The sequence below is a fragment of the Euleptes europaea genome, chromosome 18 (assembly GCF_029931775.1).
Source record: "Euleptes europaea isolate rEulEur1 chromosome 18, rEulEur1.hap1, whole genome shotgun sequence".
Lineage (NCBI taxonomy): Eukaryota > Metazoa > Chordata > Lepidosauria > Squamata > Sphaerodactylidae > Euleptes > Euleptes europaea.
In genome coordinates this window covers 35550981-35570894 of record NC_079329.1, presented here as the reverse complement: position 1 = coordinate 35570894, position 19914 = coordinate 35550981, and the positions used below count along the sequence as shown (strand labels likewise).

Sequence of the window (19914 nt, the reverse complement as noted above, 5' to 3'; positions counted from 1 at the left end):
TGTCTACGGTTGCCAGCTCTGGGTTGGGAAATACCTGGAGATTTGGGGGATGGAGCCTGAGAAGGGTGGGGTTTGGGGAGGGGAGGGACGTCAATGCTATAGAGTCCAATTGCTAACGTGGCCATTTTCTCCAGGTGAACTGATCTCTATTGGCTGGAGATCAGTTGTAATAGCGGGAGATCTCTAGCCACCACCTGGAGGCTGGCAACCTTAGATGTGTCACACACCAATTTCTGGGGCAATGCTTGAATTCTAGAGTCTTGCTGGATGCATTTCTTTCTTGACTTTGTTTTTCTGGTGTGGGGAAGAGAAAGGAAGAAATTTTCCTCTCCTGGGTCTTTGTTCTGGGCCATGCTATTTAGAAATAGGAGCCAGAGGGATTAGAGAAAGGACAAGGCATCACGGCTCCCCTGATGCATGTGTGTAGCAGAGACAGTTGATACATGGGAGCCAGGGTGGTGACGGGAGAACAGGTGGCAGGAAGCACAAAAAAATGGAGGAGAGGAGAACCCTGAGCCCTTCTTGAATAAGATGCAGGGAAGGCTCTAATAGATATTGTTTCATACCCAAATCTGGTAATTCAGCAGAGCACACAAAGGCTATTGTGTGCAGCGAAAGCCCGTCCAATTTCTGTGTGGGCCAGGAACAAAATTACTCAGAGCCTCTAGTCTATTCAAACTAATAAACTTGATTTATTATAGGAACTCCATTTCTGGATAGGATAGAGTACATATCGTTTCCTAATCTAGTCTAACTAACTAGGAAGGAGGGAGATACAGGACCTACATCCGTCCCTCATGGGGGTGAGATAGAGAAGTAGTTGCGTGCATGGGATTGGAGGTGCAAAGAAGCAGGAAGGAAAGAAGGAAGGGTTTCCCTGGGAGTAACAATCTACACATCAAAGGGATAGAGTCAGAGCAGTAGAGAAAGGATGCCCAGCATCTTGACCCCTCTATCTCTCTGACTCTCTAGTCTAGTCCCTCTCTGAAGTCTGAGGTTAAGAGACAGCACAAAGTCCTTCATTTCCAACAGGCTCTTCCCAGCCAGCTGTGACCACGATATGCAAGGCTCAGGTACACCGCACACTTCTAAAAATGTGGGTGTTGGGGTACAGACATGCCCCATTGTCAGAGACCACTGTGTCCGGAAGGCCGTGGGTCGTGAAGAGCTGGTGCAACACCCAGATGACTACTTGTGAGGTCATAGAGGTGACAGTCGCCACCTCCAGCCACTTCGAGTAGGAGTCCACGACCACCACAAAGGTCTTGCCCTGGAAAGGACCCGCAAAGTCGATGTGGAGGGGAGACCGGGGGGCGTGTGTGGACTCCTAGCATTGTGCCGGGGCACGCAGCATTTCGGGGCGGGATTCCTGGCAGGGTTGGCATTGCCTGACCCATTCTTCTACAGCGGTGTTGATGCCCGGCCACCAGTCGTAGCTTCGTGCTAGCACCTTCATGTGGATGATTCCCTGGTGACAGGCGTGCAGTGCCTCCAGGACCCTCGTGCAGAGTTTGGGTGGGACTACGACACAGCTCCCCCAGAGCAGGCACCCCTTGTGCACGGACAGCTCGTGCTGGTGGTTGGTGAACAGTCTGAATTCTTCCTCCAGCCGGGATGCTGGCCACCCCTTCCCCACCCAGTTGAGGACACCGGCGAGGGTGCGATCCTTCATGGTATGGGCGGCGATGTCCAACGCTTGTAGGGGGGCTCCAGCAGGGATTCCACATTGTATGCCAGGGACGGGTCGGGGTCGGACCCCTCAACAGGCAAAGGGCGTCCGCGTTGCTGATGCTCTTCCCGGGCCGATGCAGGAGGCGGAAGTCGTTTGCATTTAAGAAGATTGACCAGCGGAGCATGTGGGGAGACAGGATCTGTGGCGTCTGGCGATCTGGAATGAACAAGCCCAGGAGCGGCTTGTGGTCTGTCACGATGGCGAACGGCTGGCCATAGACGTAATCGTGGAACTTTTTGACGCCGGCCACGACGGCGAGTGCCTCCCGGTCGATCTGGGCGTAGTTGCGCTCCGCCAGAGAGAGAGTCTGGGAGTAAAATGCGATCGGGGCCTCCCGACCATCCGGCAGCTGGTGATTGAGGACCACGCTGATGCCGTAAGGCGAGGCATCGCAGGTCAGCACAACTGGTAGCCATTCGTCGAAATGCATGAGCAGGCTGGAGGAGGACAACAGGCCTTTGGTGGCCTCGAAAGTGCGCTGCTGCAGCTTGCCCCAAGAACACAGGGTGGCCTTGTTGAGGAGGAGGCGGAGGGGCTCCACAACCGACGCCTTGTTGGGCAGGAAGGCGTGATAGAACTTCAAGAGTCCTAAGAATGCCTGGAGCTCCTGCTTGCACTGGGGTGGGGGTGTGTGACCTTGGCGGGCATCGGGTGGATGCCGTCGGGGTCAATCAAGTAGCCCAGGAATTCCACTTGTGGCAGGCCCAGCTGGCACTTCTCGCGCTTCATCGTGAGGTTGGCGTCCCGGAATCGGCTGAGAACCCGGCGGAAGCGCTCCAGGAGCTCCCTCTCAGAACCACCGGTGACCAGGACGTCATCAAAGTAGGGGACAACGCCCAGCAAGCCCTTGAGAAGGTCTTCCATCAAGTTTTGGAAGATGCCAGGGGCCGTGCTGACCCCGAACTGTAGGCGCGTCACCCGGAAAGCACCCCGGTGTGTGTTACAATCATCTGCGCCTCCGTGGAATCGGTGTCCACCGGCAGCTGCTGGTACGCCTGGGCAAGGTCCAGCTTCTCAAACACCCGGCCCCCGGCGACGACGTTGGTAGTCAGTGATGAGGATGCTCATCAGCTGAAGCTTGGGAAGAGTCGTGTGCGCCCAAGGCATGAAAGGTGTCCACCGACACAATGGAGAGTGCGGACCCGGAATCAACTTCCATCACGCATGGGGCGCCCTCGATCTGGACAGTGATGGAAACCTTCTCTATGCCGTGGACCTTATGCAGCTCCACACTCCGGACGTTGTGGCGGCAGCGGCAGGGCGGGGAGTGATCTCCATCGGACAACTCATGGAAGGGCTGGGAGGTGCCATCTTTATTTCCCGGGCTAGGCGGACGTCCCTTTTTGGCGGAGTGGCAAACCTTGGCAATGTGGCCCACCCAGCCGCAAGCCCGGCAATCGGCGACACTGAAACGGCACGTGTGGTGGTTGTGTAGGTCGCCGCAGCTGGTGCAGGGCTTGCCCACTGGGCCCCACGACCTGGGCGCCCAGGTGGACATTTTGTGTGCCTCGTCCTCGGAGCCTCTGTCGCTGGCATCCTCGTAATGGATGGGGGTCGCGATGTGCGGACTCTCCGGCCTTCTGGTCCCACAGGTGGAAGTCCAGGTGCTGGGCAAGCTGTGTGGGCTGGGGGGGAAGTGATTCCCCAGCGCCGCCATGATTGCATCGAATGGCGTCTCGCTCAGCTTCGCAGGGGCCAACAGCGTTTGGGCCAGCTGGAATGTGCGAGGGCCGCACACGCTGAAGAACAGGGAGCGTTTCTTGCCCGCGTCAGTAACATCGTTCGCATCCAGGAAAAATGCGAGTCGGTTGGCGTAGCTTTCCCACTCGTTAGGGTGGGCAGTATTGAAAGCTTCCATGGATCCCTTGGTGGCCATGGTGCGGTGTGTTGAGTCTCCCACGTGTGTCGAAGTGATTTCGCAAGGCAAGCTGGGCTGCCTACTAGCACCGATGAATCAGTAGAGGCGAGAGTGATTTCAGCAAGGATTCAGCAGGACAGCTGGACTGCCTACCAGCCTTTATCACCACTGTTAAGTCCGCGTGGGGAGGACACACGAGGTCGGAGACGGAGTTCCAACAACAACCGCTTTATTGAGAACGAGAACAGAACTGCTTACAGTGGTCAGACCCCCCGCTTATATGCCCCCCGGCCGCCTGCGGCCACTCCCCCCCAGTCCATGATTGGGGGGGAATACACCTCTAGTGGCCAATGGGCACATGCAGTCTTAGGAGCCCCGGAGAACCCCAAGCTCAGCGAGGTTCCCCCTGCTTACTGTAATATACAAACATACATACATAACAATGACCAGCTTGAAGATTAGGGTTGCCAACCTCCAGGTACTAGCTGGAGATCTCCTGCTATTACAACTGATCTCCAGCTAATAGAGATCAGTTCACCTGGAGCAAAAGACCACTTTGGCAACTGGACTCTATGGCATTGAAGTCCCTCCCCAAACCCCGCCCTCCTCAGGCTCCACCCCAAAAACCTCCCACCAGTGGTGAAGAGAGTCCTGGCAACCCTATTGAAGATGTGTAGTCTTAGAAATCCAGAGACAGGCCCACCTCCTTGTCGGGACAGGCCCTGCCAATCAAGGCTGAGCTAGAGTAGCAAGGTCAAAAGTTTGACGTGCTTCTGGAATTGTCTTTGTGGGACACAGCTGGAGGTTTTGGCCCTAACACCCACAGCTAGCCTTCTTCAACGTAAGTTTGCTTGTTTCTTCTCTTTAGACATCCCTAGGATGCAACTCTTCCATCAACATTTAGCCAGATAGACCCTTTAGCCTTTTATGCTTGGCTGTTTCCATCATGGTCACCCCTCTGATGACTTCGGGTCTTTCTGGTGATGATGCATTCCATTTCTGACCGTCAGAGGTGTACTCACTCTCCCCTTGCATTTCCTTGTGTTTTGCCCGCGTTTTCAAATTCAAGATAAAACAGGTCTCGCAAAACACGGGGAAATGCAGGGGGAGAGCGAGGCGACCTCTGACGGTCAGAAACGGCATGCATAATCAAAACAAAGCCCCAAAGTCATTGGAGGGGTGACCCTCCAAGGGAAACAGCCACGAATAACAGGACTTTTGCAATACAACAGCTTTGTGTGTGTGTGTGTGTGTGTGTGAGTTACTGCAGCCACAAAACCTAAAACAGCAGTCCCCAAACAAGAATTAACTAAAGGTTCCTGTGAGGCCAAAGCTCCTGCCCCCAGAAGAGGCTGCCTGCTGTGCCTCTGAATGATTTACTGCTCTGATACTGCTTCCTACTGATCAGCTTCTGCTGGAGGCAGGTCATTTACAGCAGGTGGGGCTGAAGGCTTCAGTAGTTCTCAATAGACATATAGCAGAATTAGCCACGCCTCTGCATGAGTTCCTGCGCTGGGCTTCCTTCTTTCCAATTAGGAGAACAGTTGCCCACACAGAAACACAGTGGAGTGAGCTCCTGAGGGGGGTGGATAATTAAATACTCTGATACACCAAAATGCTCCTTAAGAATGAAATGTGCCTCCTGGTTTTAATTCAGTAAGAAACATAGCTTAGCATGAAACTAAGACAGTAGGAACTCCACTACTTTTCATAGACTACTTAGTAATCCCTTGTGGCTGCTTTGACGATTGCGGAGGGGGGATTGGGCAAGGGGTGTCGCCCTCCTGTTCCTTTGCCCCCAATGTAAACACCCCTCTGAAGCAGCAAAGAGCTCAGCAGGGTAAAATCAAAACAAAGAATTCATTCTCTTTCCCATTCTCCTGGGGAGAGCTGATGGAGGCTTAGGAAGGGCCCTTAAATCAGGCACAAACTAGGAACATTCCCTTTCCCACGTTTACAAGCCACCACAGAAGGCTGCTCACTAGATTTTATTTTTTTTAAAGCTGCATGGATTTCCCATCTCCCATCTTAGTGACTGGAAGCCTGAGACACGTGGACTTTAGAGAGCCCATTCGGAGCCCACAGAAGACTGTGCAGTGTGAGAAATTTGTGCTGCTTCCTCTTAACCTAATGCATCATTTTATTAAAAGATACAATATGAAAAAGCAGCGCGCAGGAAAAGGAGCGGGGCATGTTTCCATGAGGTCCATAATTTGTTGTGGTGCCGTTAGACCATCCGCCAGTCTTTTGGAGCGCCCAAGACATCAACGTCCGGGGCTGTTCCCTTCAGACTTCAACTCTGTGCGGCTTTTTCTTCAGGCTCCTCCTCCAGCCCATTCCTAATCTGCTTCATCCACCTCATACTCATCATCTTCCTCTTCCTCCTCCTCTTCCTGAGCGTCATTATTCAGTTTGACCAGGACAGGATCTGGGCTAGAAAACCCTTCATTGCCAGATGATCCACCCTCACCTTCCTCTTCCACTGGGTAGAAGTGTCGAGCAGCTGACAGGAAGTCTTCACCCACATCTAGGAGAAGGAGACGGTCCTGGGATGGGAGGAGGGTGGTGGTGAGGGGAATGGAAGTAAATACAGAAGGAGACATTTGGTGGAGACACTTTGGTACCACACATACAGAAGCCAAACAGGATCCTTCCCAATCCCACCGGCAATAAATATGTGATGCCCCAGCCGTTGCGCCTCAGAGGGTCCTGTGGAAGGCTTGTGTGGAAATAATGGAGGAAGCAGGGAGGTCACCTTAAATGGGTTGGATCACGATGGGTAGCTGCGTTAGTCTATCTGTAGCAGTAGAAAAGAGCAAGAGTCCAGTAGCACCTTAAAGACTTAACAACATTTCTGGCAAAATATGAGCTTTTGTGAGCCACAGCTCACTTCTTCAGATATTTCAGATTCTTCAGAAAGCTCATACCCTGCCAGAAATGTTATTAGTCTTTAAGGTGCTACTGGACTCTTGCTATTTTAAATGCTAACTTGTACTGTTCATTTATTTGGTGGTGATGGGATGGTGCAGCAGTGACTCGAACGTTTCCCAACACACGTCTACATTATGACCCACAGCCTTAGGGCCATAGGTTCAAAGATTTCCCAGGGATTAAAGAGTTAATAAGGCCCACTGATAGGCTGATGAGGTCAACTAGCAGAAGACTGACCACACTGGAGATACATGGACCACACATGAAGCTGCCTTATACGGAGTCAGACCCTTGGTCCATCAAGGTCAATATTGTCTAGAGACTTCCGCTAGGGTAGCGGAGTGGAGCAGCCGCCTCCCCCGGAGCTCCAGGAAGAGGAACCAAGAACGTCGTAAATAAGGGAGCTATCGTGCCCCCCCCCCCCCGATTCCTAAACAGTGGAATGGGTAACAGGAAATCTCCTGCAGCCTCATTGTGCGGTAACTCCTGGAATCTCTGAGATTTACGACTTGGAGACCCAGTAGCAGTTCCGCCCGCTAAGGAGTACTACATCGCCGAAGACGCTTCTTTGGAATTTTAATTGGCTTCACTCCCCCCTATCTATCTACATCTGGCAACTATATAAGTAACTATACCTGCTCTTCTGACATCTGAGTAAGTTTGAAAGACCTCTTTTGTTTTACCTGGATCTGGAAGTCCCAGGAAATTCTTATGCTTATCTGTTGAATCTGTCTCTCCCCACTCAACCTTTAAATGACTTTTTAAAACCAAGAAAGCATCAATAACTTGCCAGGAGCCTTATCAACTTGATCAGTGGGAAAACATAACAGCTAAGATTTTTGAAAGACGCTTTAATTGCCAATCAGGAACTATTACGTATTAAGGGGAGGGAGGGGTGGAGATCCCTCCCCCAACTCAAGGGCAGTCTTTTTAATTAAATAAAAACTTCCTGCTACGTCCTTCCTGGCAACAGCTAGCATCGCGAGAAAGTCAGAGAACTTGGAATCGGAAGCCTGATATCAGTGTGTAACCAGTAAATGATTCCTAAACCTCTGACTACAAAGAAGGTTTATGACTTTAATTCCTGTAGTACCTCCCTGTTACTCATCTTGAATCTGCCTGGATTTCACTAACTGAACTTTAACAGGAAGGTTTGGAGGTGCAATCATGGCATTCATGGCAAATATGACTCAACAGATGGAACAATTCATGGATTTGATGAACACTTCATTTCAAGGTCTTATTCAGAAACTGGACATTATTTTAGAAGAAACCAAAGAAATAAAAGCCTCATTCACCTCAATGAGATCAGAGGCAGTACCAAAAGACTTTCTGGCTGACAAGAGTGCAGCAACTCACTGGATAATAATGGACTGGAAAGAGTCTGAGTTTCATTTTCACCATCTGGATTTGTTTGATGATCTTCTTAAAGTGACCTATTTTGACATGTGTTACCTGGATATATCTGATGGATTTTACAACAGCGGCTTGGAGGATTTGAGGAACAGAAAAAACTGGGTCGGTCAGGATTCCCCTCTTTAAATTTGGGATGGAAGACAATGCAACATGGATCTACTATGCTCCATCTGTAGAAAAGAATTTACCAACAATCTCCAAAGATGCCTTGCGTCAACTACTTCAAATGTGGAAAAGACAGAAACGCTGGAAATTCAGGATAAAGAGACTAATTTAAAAGAGTCTGGTTTTTTCCTGCTGGTTAATATTGACAAGTAACTGACTAAATGGATTGGTTATAATGGAAATGGAATTACATAAAATATTAATTTACTAGAAATGTCATGCAATAAATGAGTGTTAGGGAGAAATGAAGGATTTAAAATTAACTAATTTTCACTAGAAATAATTATACGCTTCTTACCATACTAATCCATCTTTTACTAGGAAGATTTAATATTTTTCTTCCTTTTTTAATTTTTTTTTATTCTTTTTTCTCCTTATGTGATGTTATTAATTAAACTCTTTTCTTTCTTCTCTTTTTGGTTTTGTTATAGAAAATATAATAATTAAGTTATTAATGATTAATGATTATTAACAATGGTATTAGGGTTAGAAATTTATGCAAAAGAGATTACAAGTCTATTACAGGATGGAGGAAGAAGCAGGGGAAGTCAATTTTTCTTTTTTATTCAATATATGTTACTGTTAAACCTTTTATTAATAATTTTGGAAAATAATAAAAATATATTTTTTAAAAAGGTCAATATTGTCTAGTCAGACTGGCAGCAGCTCTCCAGGGTCTCAGGTTGAGGTCTTTCACATCACCTACTGCCTGGTCCTTTTAACTGGAGATGCCAGGGATTGAACCTGGGACCTTTTGCATGCTCTACCACTGAGCCCCTCCCTCAAATCCCCATTTACACATTACCTGGAGAAGAAGAGTTGGTTTTTATATGCCAACTTTCTCTACCTTTTAAGGAGAATCAAACCGGTTAACAATCTCCTTCCTTTCCTCTCCCCACAACAGACATTTTGTGAGGTAGGTGGGGCTGAGAGAGTTTGGAGAGAACTGTGACTAGCGAAGGTCACCCAGCTGGCTTCATGTGTAGGAGTGGGGAAACCAACCCAGTTCACCAGATTAGAGTACGCCGCTCATGTGGAGGAGTGGGGAAACCAACCTGGTTCACCAGATTAGAGTCCACCGCTCTTAACCACTCCACCGCTCTTAACCACTACACCACGCTGGCTCTCAGAAACTCAGTTGCTGCTATAAACCTCTACAGCTGCTTCTAAGCCATGGCCATGTCCACAGTGTTATGTATGCACTGGGGACACTACCCCCACCCACAGGAGTGTTTCTCCCACAGCCCATTCCCACTCACCAGGACAAAGAGGTATCTCTCAGGTGGGCCCCCTCGGTGACGATCAAAAATCGTAGTCTGCTCAGCCAAGGCGTTGTGGAGCCTGCGGGCTTCCTGGGGGTTACGAAGGGATTCGTAGGAGGTGCTGGAGGTGATGGCCAGAAGCCCATCTGCTTCAGCTTTGAATCCTGAATGAGGAAGGTCATGTTTCATACCAATGCAAGAATCAATTTATCACATGAGTGGGTAACTGTGTAGCCTGGTGCCCTGGTACTGTTTCAAGGTGCGAACCACCTGCCAATTACAACCTCCATTAGGTCTTGCCCCTTTCCTGAAACCTGGAGTAGGTGTCACATTGGTGAACAGTTCTCAGAGGAGGCATGTGGCTCCCAAGCCACTGAGGGAGTATCACTGCTCTACTGAACCTGTGTTGGACATTCTGGATCCACAACACAAGAACATCATACCTAAAGCTTCCAGGACTTGCTTCCACCGGTCCTTCACCTTCCGACGGATCTGTCGATGGGCACTGATATCAAAACTCAATCGTCGGTAGCCCTGTTGTGAGAATGAGAGATTGTTTTTTAAAAACCCTTGAACCATCCAGATTTGATGACCAGCAAAACATCTTCATCATAATGCAGAGAGTATGGAGAGTGTCTACCATACAAATTAAACACATGATGATTACTCCAGCTGTAGGCCTGACCAAAGGGTTAATGAGAAAATGAACTAAAGAAATGAAAATGCTTTTGCTAGACTGAGCTAAAAGGCAGCCACAAAACCGTGAGCTAATGGATGAAAGACTTTTTGGTATATAGTAGCTGGCTGCAAAGTAACCGCAAAAAGAAACAGGAGATAAGAAAGAATGATGAATACCCATCTCCCACAGAACTCCTCTGGGCATTCATTGTCTCAGTAAATGTAGATTAGGTTGCTAACTTGGCCAAGGCCAAAGTATAGAGACATTGCTTCGTTAGCATTGCCCGCCCAAAAGGCAAAATCACATCCATTTTCTAATCATGGGTCATATGGAAAGATGTGATGTGGGTTTAACATGACTTTGTATGTCTAAGGTGGAGAAAGAATGCTGTAAAGAGGAGGCGAACATGACATTTGTAATGATTGACATCTTGGCAAGTATATAATCTTATGCTGGACTAAAAGTGGTTGCTTCTGCTTTGGACTGAAGCCTGTTATTCAGATGAATAATAAATCATAGAATCATAGAGTTGGAAGGGACCACCAGGGTCATCTAGTCCAACCCCCTGCACAATGCAGGAAATTCACAACTACCTCCCCCCCACACACACCCAGTGACTCCTACTCCATGCCCAGAAGATGGCCAAGATGCCCTCCCTCTCATGATCTCCCTAAGGTCACAGAATCAACATTGCTGACAGAGGAAGCCTGTTCCACTGAGGAACCACTCTAACTGTTAGAAAATTCTTCCTAATGTCTAGGCAGAAACGCTTGTGATTTAATTTCAACCCGTTGGTTCTGGTCCAACCTTCTCGGGCAACAGAAGACGACTCAGCACCCTCCTCTATATGACAGCCCTTCAAGTACTTGAAGATGGTTATCATATCACCTCTCCGTCTTCTCTGTCTTCTCCTCTTCAGGCTAAACATACCCAGCTCCTTCAACCTTTTCTCATAGGACTTATACAGAGTCAGACCCTTGGTCCATCAAGGTCAATATTGTCTAGTCAGACTGGCAGCAGCTCTCCAGGGTCTCAATTTGAGGTCTTTCACATCACCTGCTGCCTGGTCCTTTTAACTGGAGAATATTTAAGGGTGCCACCACTCTTGAGACCCTGCAAAGGGTACTCATGGACACAACCTCTCCCACCCCTTAATTCTCGCTGAGAGGCAATAACTCTGGATGGGTGCATACTCCACCATAAAAACCAATTCCTTGCACGTACAAACTACCATTCCAGGGAAATACTAGGCTAGAACCCTTTCAGGGATCCAGCTAGTTTTCTGCCTGGAATGAACTCTTCATGCGACATAGGCCTACAGCTTTGTGGCCGACAGCAAGCACCAGCCTCAAAATCCGGGATGCTTGGGAGAAGCATGTTCCAAATGAGATCTTGCTAGCATGGAGCAAAAGCGGTTACCAACCTCTGATCCCCGGTGCATTTTGGACCTCTTCTGCAGCAGCGTGTAGAGCTCGTGGTCATCATCCCGTTCCATGTGGGTGCTGTCGGCAGGCTCACTCCACAGGTTGACTGCCTCTGAGCGCCGCCTTTTCTGCAGCTTGTTGATATACTGAAGGGTGTCCCTAGAGCAAAACATCGAAAGGATGTCAAATCAGCTTAGCAGTGATTCCTCTAAACTGGGGGACTCCAGACTCAGGCCTAGTTCTAATTTATTTATTTATTTATTTACTTCATTAATACACCGTCTTTCTCCCCAGTAGCAACCTGAAGCAGCTTATGTACTTGCCCTCTCATCCATGTTATTCTCTCAACAACCCTGTGAGGAAGGTTAGACTGAGTGTGTGTGAATGGCCCAGGGTCACCCAGCCAGCCTCCATGGCAGGGTGGGGATTCCAACCTGGCTCTCCCAGATCCTAGTCTGACACATAAATCACTATACCATGCTGGCTCTCATGGAGGTGTAGGATTGCCAGGTTCCTCTTTGCCACTGGCGGGAGGTTTTTGGGGCGGAGTCTGAGGAGGGAGGGGTTTGGGGAGGGTTAGGGACTTCAATGCCATAGAGTCCAATTGCCAAAGTGGCCATGTTTCTCCAGATGAACTGATCTCTGTCGCCTGGAGATCAGTTGTAATAGCAGGAGATCTTCAGCTAGTACCTGGAGGTTGACCTGAAAACAAGAAGTGGACTAAGTGGTTTACACAGAGGTCGGTGTATGGGTCTATTATGTCCTTAAAAAATTCTTATGCATCATTATATAGGTAAGTAAATTTAACTATAGATATGGTGGCTAGTATTCTGACATGTTTTTAAATCTAATCTAATGTAACTAAATTGTTATCTTGCATGTTTTTTGTATACTAATTGTATATTGATTTAATATGCACTATTGATTATTTGTATTTGCACACCACAATTTTTAGGCTGATGAAGCCAGAACGCGAAACGTGTTGATATAAATCTAGAGAACACGTTCCTTCCTGGATTCCCCTGATCCTCCATCTACCCCATGGACTTTTTGTCATGTTGTCTCGGCTGAGAAACACGATAGGCAATACGTCTTCCCTGCCTGATTGATTCCATCAGTGCCTTACTTGTCCGTTGGTTTACATCTGTGCCATTGCGCAACGCTTCTGCGCAGGACTGCGGCGTTCACCCTGACTGCCCCAAGTTGGTGCTTCCATCCGCGCAGGTCTGCCTTGCGCTACGCCTTTGTGCAGGACTGCAGCGTTTTTCCTGACTGCCCCAAGTTGGAGACTTCGTCTGCGCAAGACTGCCGAAAGACTACGTTGGCGGTTTTTTTGGACACTGCTGTTTACAGTATTATTTTGAGTCCTCGACAATCTAGGGGTTAGATGGTTTATTGTTATTGCATTTTCTTTCTTTCTTAGGGTGTCCTTTGATGTGCGTCGGTTATATGCACAGTGATTTGATAACTTCCAATAAAATTTGCTTGAGCCCTTTGCTGTTGTTATTTTGGGTTGCCCAGTACCTGGAGGTTGGCCACCCTATGGAGGTGGTAAACCTGTATCAGGGTTATACCCATTCAGACTGCAGAAGGCTCACGTGCTCTCTATGCGCACGGGGAGGAAAATAGCCTGCCACGGAGAAGCCTGTTCTAACCTAGCCTTCTCCCTGACATGCAAGTTTTCTCTGTGCGGGGAACTGATTTTTTTAAAATGAAAGAGCCTTTAGTTTCGTAAGCCCCTACCCACAGACTCAGATAGCTCAAATATCGTTTAGCTTGTCTGTAACAACTCAGCTTTTAGATGGTCCCGCAGATAATGAGTTGGGGCTGGAAGATAGTGGGGTTTTTTAATCCTGCTCCACCCCTGCCAGTATTTTAATCACCCCTGTGATATTTAACTCACCATGACAATAGAGATGGCTCAGGAAGCAGCAATCCTTCCAGGAGTACCCCAGCCTCAAGTGAGAACCGTTGGCTTGTCCGACACAGTATTTTCTATTCTGACTCCCAGGTTTCAATCAGAGATTCATCCCTATCTTTTCACTCAAGATGCCCAACATTTATCCTGGAGCCTTGGGCATGCAAGCCATGTTCCACCTCTGAAGTATTACTCTACACGTTCAGAGGAAAGTCTGCTTTTAATATTTCTTTTTTCAATTCCTGTTGTGGGAACATACCACAACCCAAACTGCCTCAGCAATCTTCCAAGAGTGGTGGGATTCACTTGAAAATGAAGAGCTGGTTTTTATATGCCGACTTTCTGTTCCTTTTAAGGAGAATCAAACCAACTTACAATCTCCTTCCTTTCCTCTCCCCACAACAGGCACCTTGTGAGGTAGTTGGGGTTGAGAGAGTTCAGAGAGAACTGTGACTAGCCCCAGGCCACCCAGCAGGCTTCATGTGGAGGAGTGGGGAATCAAACCCAGTTCTCCAGATTAAAGTCCACTGCTCCTAGCCACTACACCACATTGGCTCTCTACCACACTGGCTCTCACCATGTTGACTTGCAACTCAACCGGCTCCCAGACCAATGAGCTGCAATTTCTGTTGACTGATCTATCAATCAAACCAACTAAAAGTTAAAGAAAGCTCTACAACAGGGGCAGCCCTGCTTTCAACAGGACTCTGAAGGCAAGCAGAAAGGGCGTGAAGCAATTTTGAAAGTGCTGCGCAAGGAAACAGGATTTTACAAAGCCAAAATCTCTTGCAAATCTCATCCAAAATCTCTTGAAAAATCTCCCCACCCCAGTTCTCTCCACCTCCCAAGTCTCAAACGTACGTCCTCCACCTTCCCCACACTTTCAAGGAGGGGGAAATGACATCTTGTTACAGGTCCCACATATTCCATTAGCAGGTTTTAACATTTTCAAATCCAGACGGTTGCTAGTTTGTAATAAATACCCAATGATCAATGGATTCTTCTCCAGTTCTTCTTCTCTATGGCAACAGCAACAGCAAACTTTGTACCAGAAATCCATCTTGCTCGCTTCCTCTCTTGCAAGAGTTAAGACAGAATTAAGGCCAACATGTTTTTTTTTTAAAGTAATCAAAATAAAAGCAACAGAAGAGGAGGGCACACAATGGGGCAGATGTTATCCTGTGTGGCAGACTGAGTACTCTTGAAGAAAGTCCCAGGAGGTTAACATTCTTTGCAAATATATCAACAAGTCATAAGCAGCAGTCATGTGAGGTCCTGCCTTGCCGTCATAGCTCAAGGCCTTGACCAAGAACCAAGAGGATGACTTTTGGCGTTCCTATGGAATGAAAACCGGGTTTGTTTCCCATCTCTTCCACAAGAAATAGGCCTCAAAATGAAGCAGTCATGAATTACTGCCAGGGTCAACTGGGGGAACAAAACGATTAAGGACAGAATGATTATGCATACTGAGAACTGAGCCCTACTGGGGAAGCATTAGCATGGCTTAGTCAAAGGGACTTCACAAGCGCCCAAGCCGGGGCAATCCTGTATTCTTGGACTTTCAAAAAGCTTTTGGCAAACTGCCCCACCAAAGACTCCAGAGGAAACGTAGCAGCCACGGGGTGGATTCTGATGTGGATTAGAGCCAGTTGCTGGCAGGAAGGCGAGAGTAGGTGCAGGTGGGCAGTTTTTGCAACTGAGAGGAATAAGCAGCAGGGATCTGAAGTGTGCCTGTGTTATTGTGTCCATCCCCAATGCCAAGAACCCAGCAGGAGGTTGATAGTTTAAAGCAGTTTGTTTATTAGGCCCAATGTACATACCGGGTGAGAGTTGCCCCAATGCGCAGGACAACTCACACGCCGAACAAAGGATTGCAACAATGTTTACAACCTCTGGTTAGGGGTGTTACATCGTGCGTAGAGACACAAGGATCCAGTAACGGATACATTTGGATTAGCATATCCAATTAGAGAACCAACCGTAGGCGTTACAACCTGAGCCTCCAGTAGGATTGAAACTACGCCCTTGGTAGCTTCAATCACTAGTGGGTCCCTTCCTGGGGGCAATCTGTACCAGGCACGACTAGAATCTGCTGTTCTGGCAGCTCATCATGGTGTCTGCCAGACTCATGCTAACTTAGTGATCACACAGGAATGAATAGGAACCAAAGAACAATACTTGACCCCTTATACATGGGGTATTGCCATTATGTATGTGTGCAGAATAGGGTATTGTGCTAGATGCTAACCCTTATACCCTGGGCTTAGCATCTTTATAAGTGTGAGTATGCGGACTAAATATAAAAGCATACATTTCCAATAATAATGACGATTATAGGCATTACTGATCCCACAGGGATCACACAGGGATTAAATTTTGGAAGAAGTGCTGTTTAATTTTTCCACAGTGACTTGGAATTGGAGCTGATCAGTGAAATGGGCAAGCTTGTAAATTATTAGTATTCAAGAGAATTCAAGATGGATTACAAGATGGCGTAAACCAAAGCAGACTGCAAGGGGAACTTTTTAAACTGGCGAGTGGGTGGCAATATGACAAATGAAATTCAGTTTAAATGTAAGGGGATGCACACGGAGGCAAAAATCTTAACTTTACAATATGCTGATGGGGTCAGCGTTGGCAGTCACATTCAGAATAGTGTACAGTTCTGGTTGTGTTAAACGTCATGTGTAGGAGTGGGGTAACCAACGCAGTTCACCAGATTAGCCTCCGCCGCTCATGTGGAGTGGGGAATCAAACCCGGTTCTCCAGATCAGAATCCACCACTCCAAACCACCGCTCTTAACCACTACACCACATCATGAGAAAAGAACATGAAGAATTTACTGCCACAGAATGTAGTGATGGCCACAAATTTAGACATCTTTGAAAGGGCATTAGACAAATTCATGGAGGATCATCAATGACTGCAGAGGATCTTCACATTCACAAGCAGTTATTATCCCCAGCAAGATTTGAAGGTTTGGCATGTCAAACTTACTCCATTTATTTATTTAATTTCCTTCATTTATAGCCCCCCCTCCAGCAGCCCAGAATGGCACAAATGTACCCATTTAATTTATCCTTTTACCCCCCCCCATGAAGATAGTTCCACTCAGGGACATGACCCCACGCCACCTAGTGAGCAGCACCACTGCTAGGGTTGCCAGCCTCTAGGTAGTGGCTGGAGATCTCCTGGGAGTACAACTGAGCTCCAGGTGACAGATCAGTTCATCTGGTGAAAATGGCCATTTTAGAAGGTGGACTCTGTGGCATTACATCTCATTGAAGTCCATCCACTTCCCAAATCCTGCCTTCCTTGGGCTCCCCCCTCCCCCAAAAAATCTCCCAGTATTTCCTAACCTGGAGCTGGCAACCCTAACCACTGCTGAACAGTTGGTTTGATCTAGGCACCAGCATACTCAAACCTAGGGCTGCTGACTTTTACTGGGGTCATCTGCTCCATGGGTTACACAGACATCTTCTTTGGAAGGCTGGATAGGATTCTCCTCCCTTCCAGGATCAGAGGAACATGCCTATTATATTAGGTGCTGTAAAACACAGGCAGGTTAATGCTGCTGCAGTCGTCATGCTTGTGGGCTTCCTAGAAGCACCTGGTTGGTCACCATGTGAACAGACTGCTGGACTTGATGGGCCTTGGTCTCATCCATCATGGCTTTTCTTATGTTCTTAATCTAGTGGCAAGACAACATGCCTAGTAAAAAGATGCCTAGCTTCAGCAGAAGGGGAGCATTAATAGAACAGTATCATAATCTCCACTTGTTTTGTTTCAGCCTGTACCTCTGCTGTGTAACTAGTGTGATGCTAGGCAATTCTCTCTCTCCGCGAAAACAGGTCACTGTCCTACTTGTGCTTATGGGAACAATCAAGCCACAGGAGGCGAGAGGTGCTGAATTTGCAGCAACAACCAAGCTCCGGAAAAACTCTGTTCATGCAAGTAAACCACTCCTGCAAGCAGTTGGCAGCTGGCTATTAGAGAGGAGATGGTTTTTTATATGCTGACTTTCTCTACCACTTAAGGCAGAATCAAGCCGGCTTACAATCACCTTCCCTTCCCCTCCCCACACAGACACCTTGTGAGATAGGTGGGGCTAAGAGAGCTAATAGAATAGCGAATAGCCCAAGGTCACCCAGCTGTCTTCATGCATCGGCGTGGGAAACCAACCCAGTTCACCAGATTAACATCCGCTGCTCATGTGGAGGAGTGGGAAATTGAACTCAGTTCTCCGAATCAATCCACCTCGTTGGAAAGTTCAATCTGTAAGATGGGAACAGCGGCCTACCTTGCAGGGCTGCTATATGGGGAGGCGGTACAATAGAGAGAATGAAGCACTTTGAAAACCTCTAAAGAGCTGGAAGTCTGATGGACTGAATGTGAGGGGGAGAAAAGGCACTCCAAATTGTGCTGTGAAGAGCGCCATCAAACTGTATAAACAGTAGCAGAACTGGAACTCTTCTGGAAAGACCGTGTCTGGAGTGAGGGTCAACCAGCATTCCTCAGCATGGAGCCTCCGGTTGGAGTCGGTATGATGGATCTTTCCTTGCTGGGGGGCAACTCAACAACCCTGAAAGAAAAGGAGCAACTGCAGCACCAGATTCATACAGAGACCAGAGTGTTGGGTTTGTTTCTGATTAGTTTTTATTGGTTCATGTTACAAAGATTCAAGGCAGAAGGCAAATGTGTTATTCAAGTGGATTGATTTTGCTGCTGTTGTTAAAGAAGAGGGTGCAAGTCCACCCCCTACTTCACAGGTCAACAAAATAGTTCTTAGAATCACCAAGTTTGCAAGCCCCTTTTCATAGTCCATGGGGGGAAGCTTACAAAATCTCCAAGGCGCTTTAAATGAGAGCAACAGCAGGTTTTTTAAAAAACGCTACTTTCTCACAGAAAAGGGGTGACTTCCTGTCAATCTCCCCAGCCAAAAGTACAAACATCACCAGGCAGCTTCTCAAGAAGGTGAGCCCATTTCCCCTCATCCTCAACTCTGGAGGTCCACCATCATGTCTGAATGCACTGTAGCCCTGCCCTCTGCACCAAAAATATGGGGGGGAGGGGCTTGTTTAACACTCCACCCCAATGCACAAGATGCAATAAATAAGATTCATTCAAAGGGAAACTAGCGGGCAGAGCCCAAGACGAGAGCCCTTGAAAACGAGGCTGGGTCTTGACATTTGGCAGACGCGCAACAAGCCCAGCTCTGGAGGAAGTCATGCATCCAAAGTGGCTCAAACCCATGGCTGAATATTTGTTCCATCTGCCCCCCCCCCCCAAACTGGTGTTGAAATGCCTCCAGTAAACAATAGTTGCAGGTCCCTGGTCCACTGTGAGACTCCAAATCCAATTCAACCCAACACAACTCCCTACCACTTCTTCTAAAACATTCTCACTTACCCACTGGAGGATCACAGGAGCGATCTGAATTTAAAGAGGAATGCTTTGGGAGCCTAGGTCAACAAGAATCAGAGACAGTTTTCTATGAAGCTCCATTCCCAAAGGCCAAGCTAAATAAAATGGCTCCTGCCCAGGTGCCGGCGGGGGGGGCTCGCATACCTCTTGGCAGATTAAAAGGAAGAATGCCCTTGTTGTGGTTTCCCCCATCCACGTCATGGGAAAAGCCCTGCACCTGGTAAGGGTCTCCATAGCAAGCAGCTCCAGTGCTAGAGGAGCTCTCTCCAGCTGGGAGCCCAAGTCAGCCTTCGGCACTCACCTTTCCTGCCACCCGAATACTGCCTTTGCCCACACGTCGATCTAGGAAATCAGGTCTTTAGGTCACGTCTCCAGAATATTGCACTTACCTTAAAGTACTCATGTTTCATGTCGGTCTTCATTTCTCTAGCCCCCCCACCCAATACCTAGCCTTATACACCAAACAGGATCCCTTGACAGTATTTGAAATGTTAATTCCATTCCAACCAACAGCAAGCAAGTGGGTTGCAACCATTTGTTCTACTATCTTTACATTAAACTCAGCTCCCTGGGTTTGCAAAGTCATTATGTTCACAGCTTGAGGGGGGATTATCATTTTAAAAAAATCAGCAGATGCATTAACACAGAAAGGCAACTTTAGTTTTTTGGTGGGGGCTCCTTTTCCTGAACTCCTGGCAATAGGCCTCGGCAATCTCCGTCCACTGCTCCAGTAAATGCATCTTGTGCTAGATGGAACAAAGGACAGAACTAAGATATGAGACAGGACAGCAGCAACTGGACGATAGCAGTCCAAGGCCACACGCACACATGGAGACCCTGCTGGGACACTGCAGAGAAAGGTGTCAGGTTCCTCTACCACGACCCAAAGCTTTTTTGGGGGGATGTAAACAGACTGTGGGACTCCAGGATCAGAAAAGAACAGAAGAACAAATCCAAGAATACAAGCTTGTGGAACGGATCCGTTTCGACTGGGAGAGGCGGGCTTTGCCACGGGCAGCTAAAGGGAGAAGCTGGAAGCCAGGCAAGAGGGAACCAGGACAGAGACATGATCAGTAGACCTCTGAAGGTACGTGTACTCCAGAG

At 47.9% G+C, this 19914-nt stretch overlaps 1 protein-coding gene across 1 annotated transcript; it reads right to left on the bottom strand.

Annotated features, from left to right (window-relative positions):
• Positions 1-5929: 5929 nt before the first annotated feature.
• MREG (melanoregulin) lies at positions 5930-14445 on the bottom strand. Its single transcript, XM_056864689.1, has 5 exons — positions 14369-14445; positions 11467-11626; positions 9808-9898; positions 9362-9528; positions 5930-6136 (listed from the first exon to the last, which is right to left on the bottom strand). The coding sequence occupies exons 1-5, from the start codon at positions 14443-14445 to the stop codon at positions 5930-5932; spliced, it is 702 nt and encodes a 233-aa protein (XP_056720667.1).
• Between the last annotated feature and the right edge of the window lie 5469 nt (positions 14446-19914).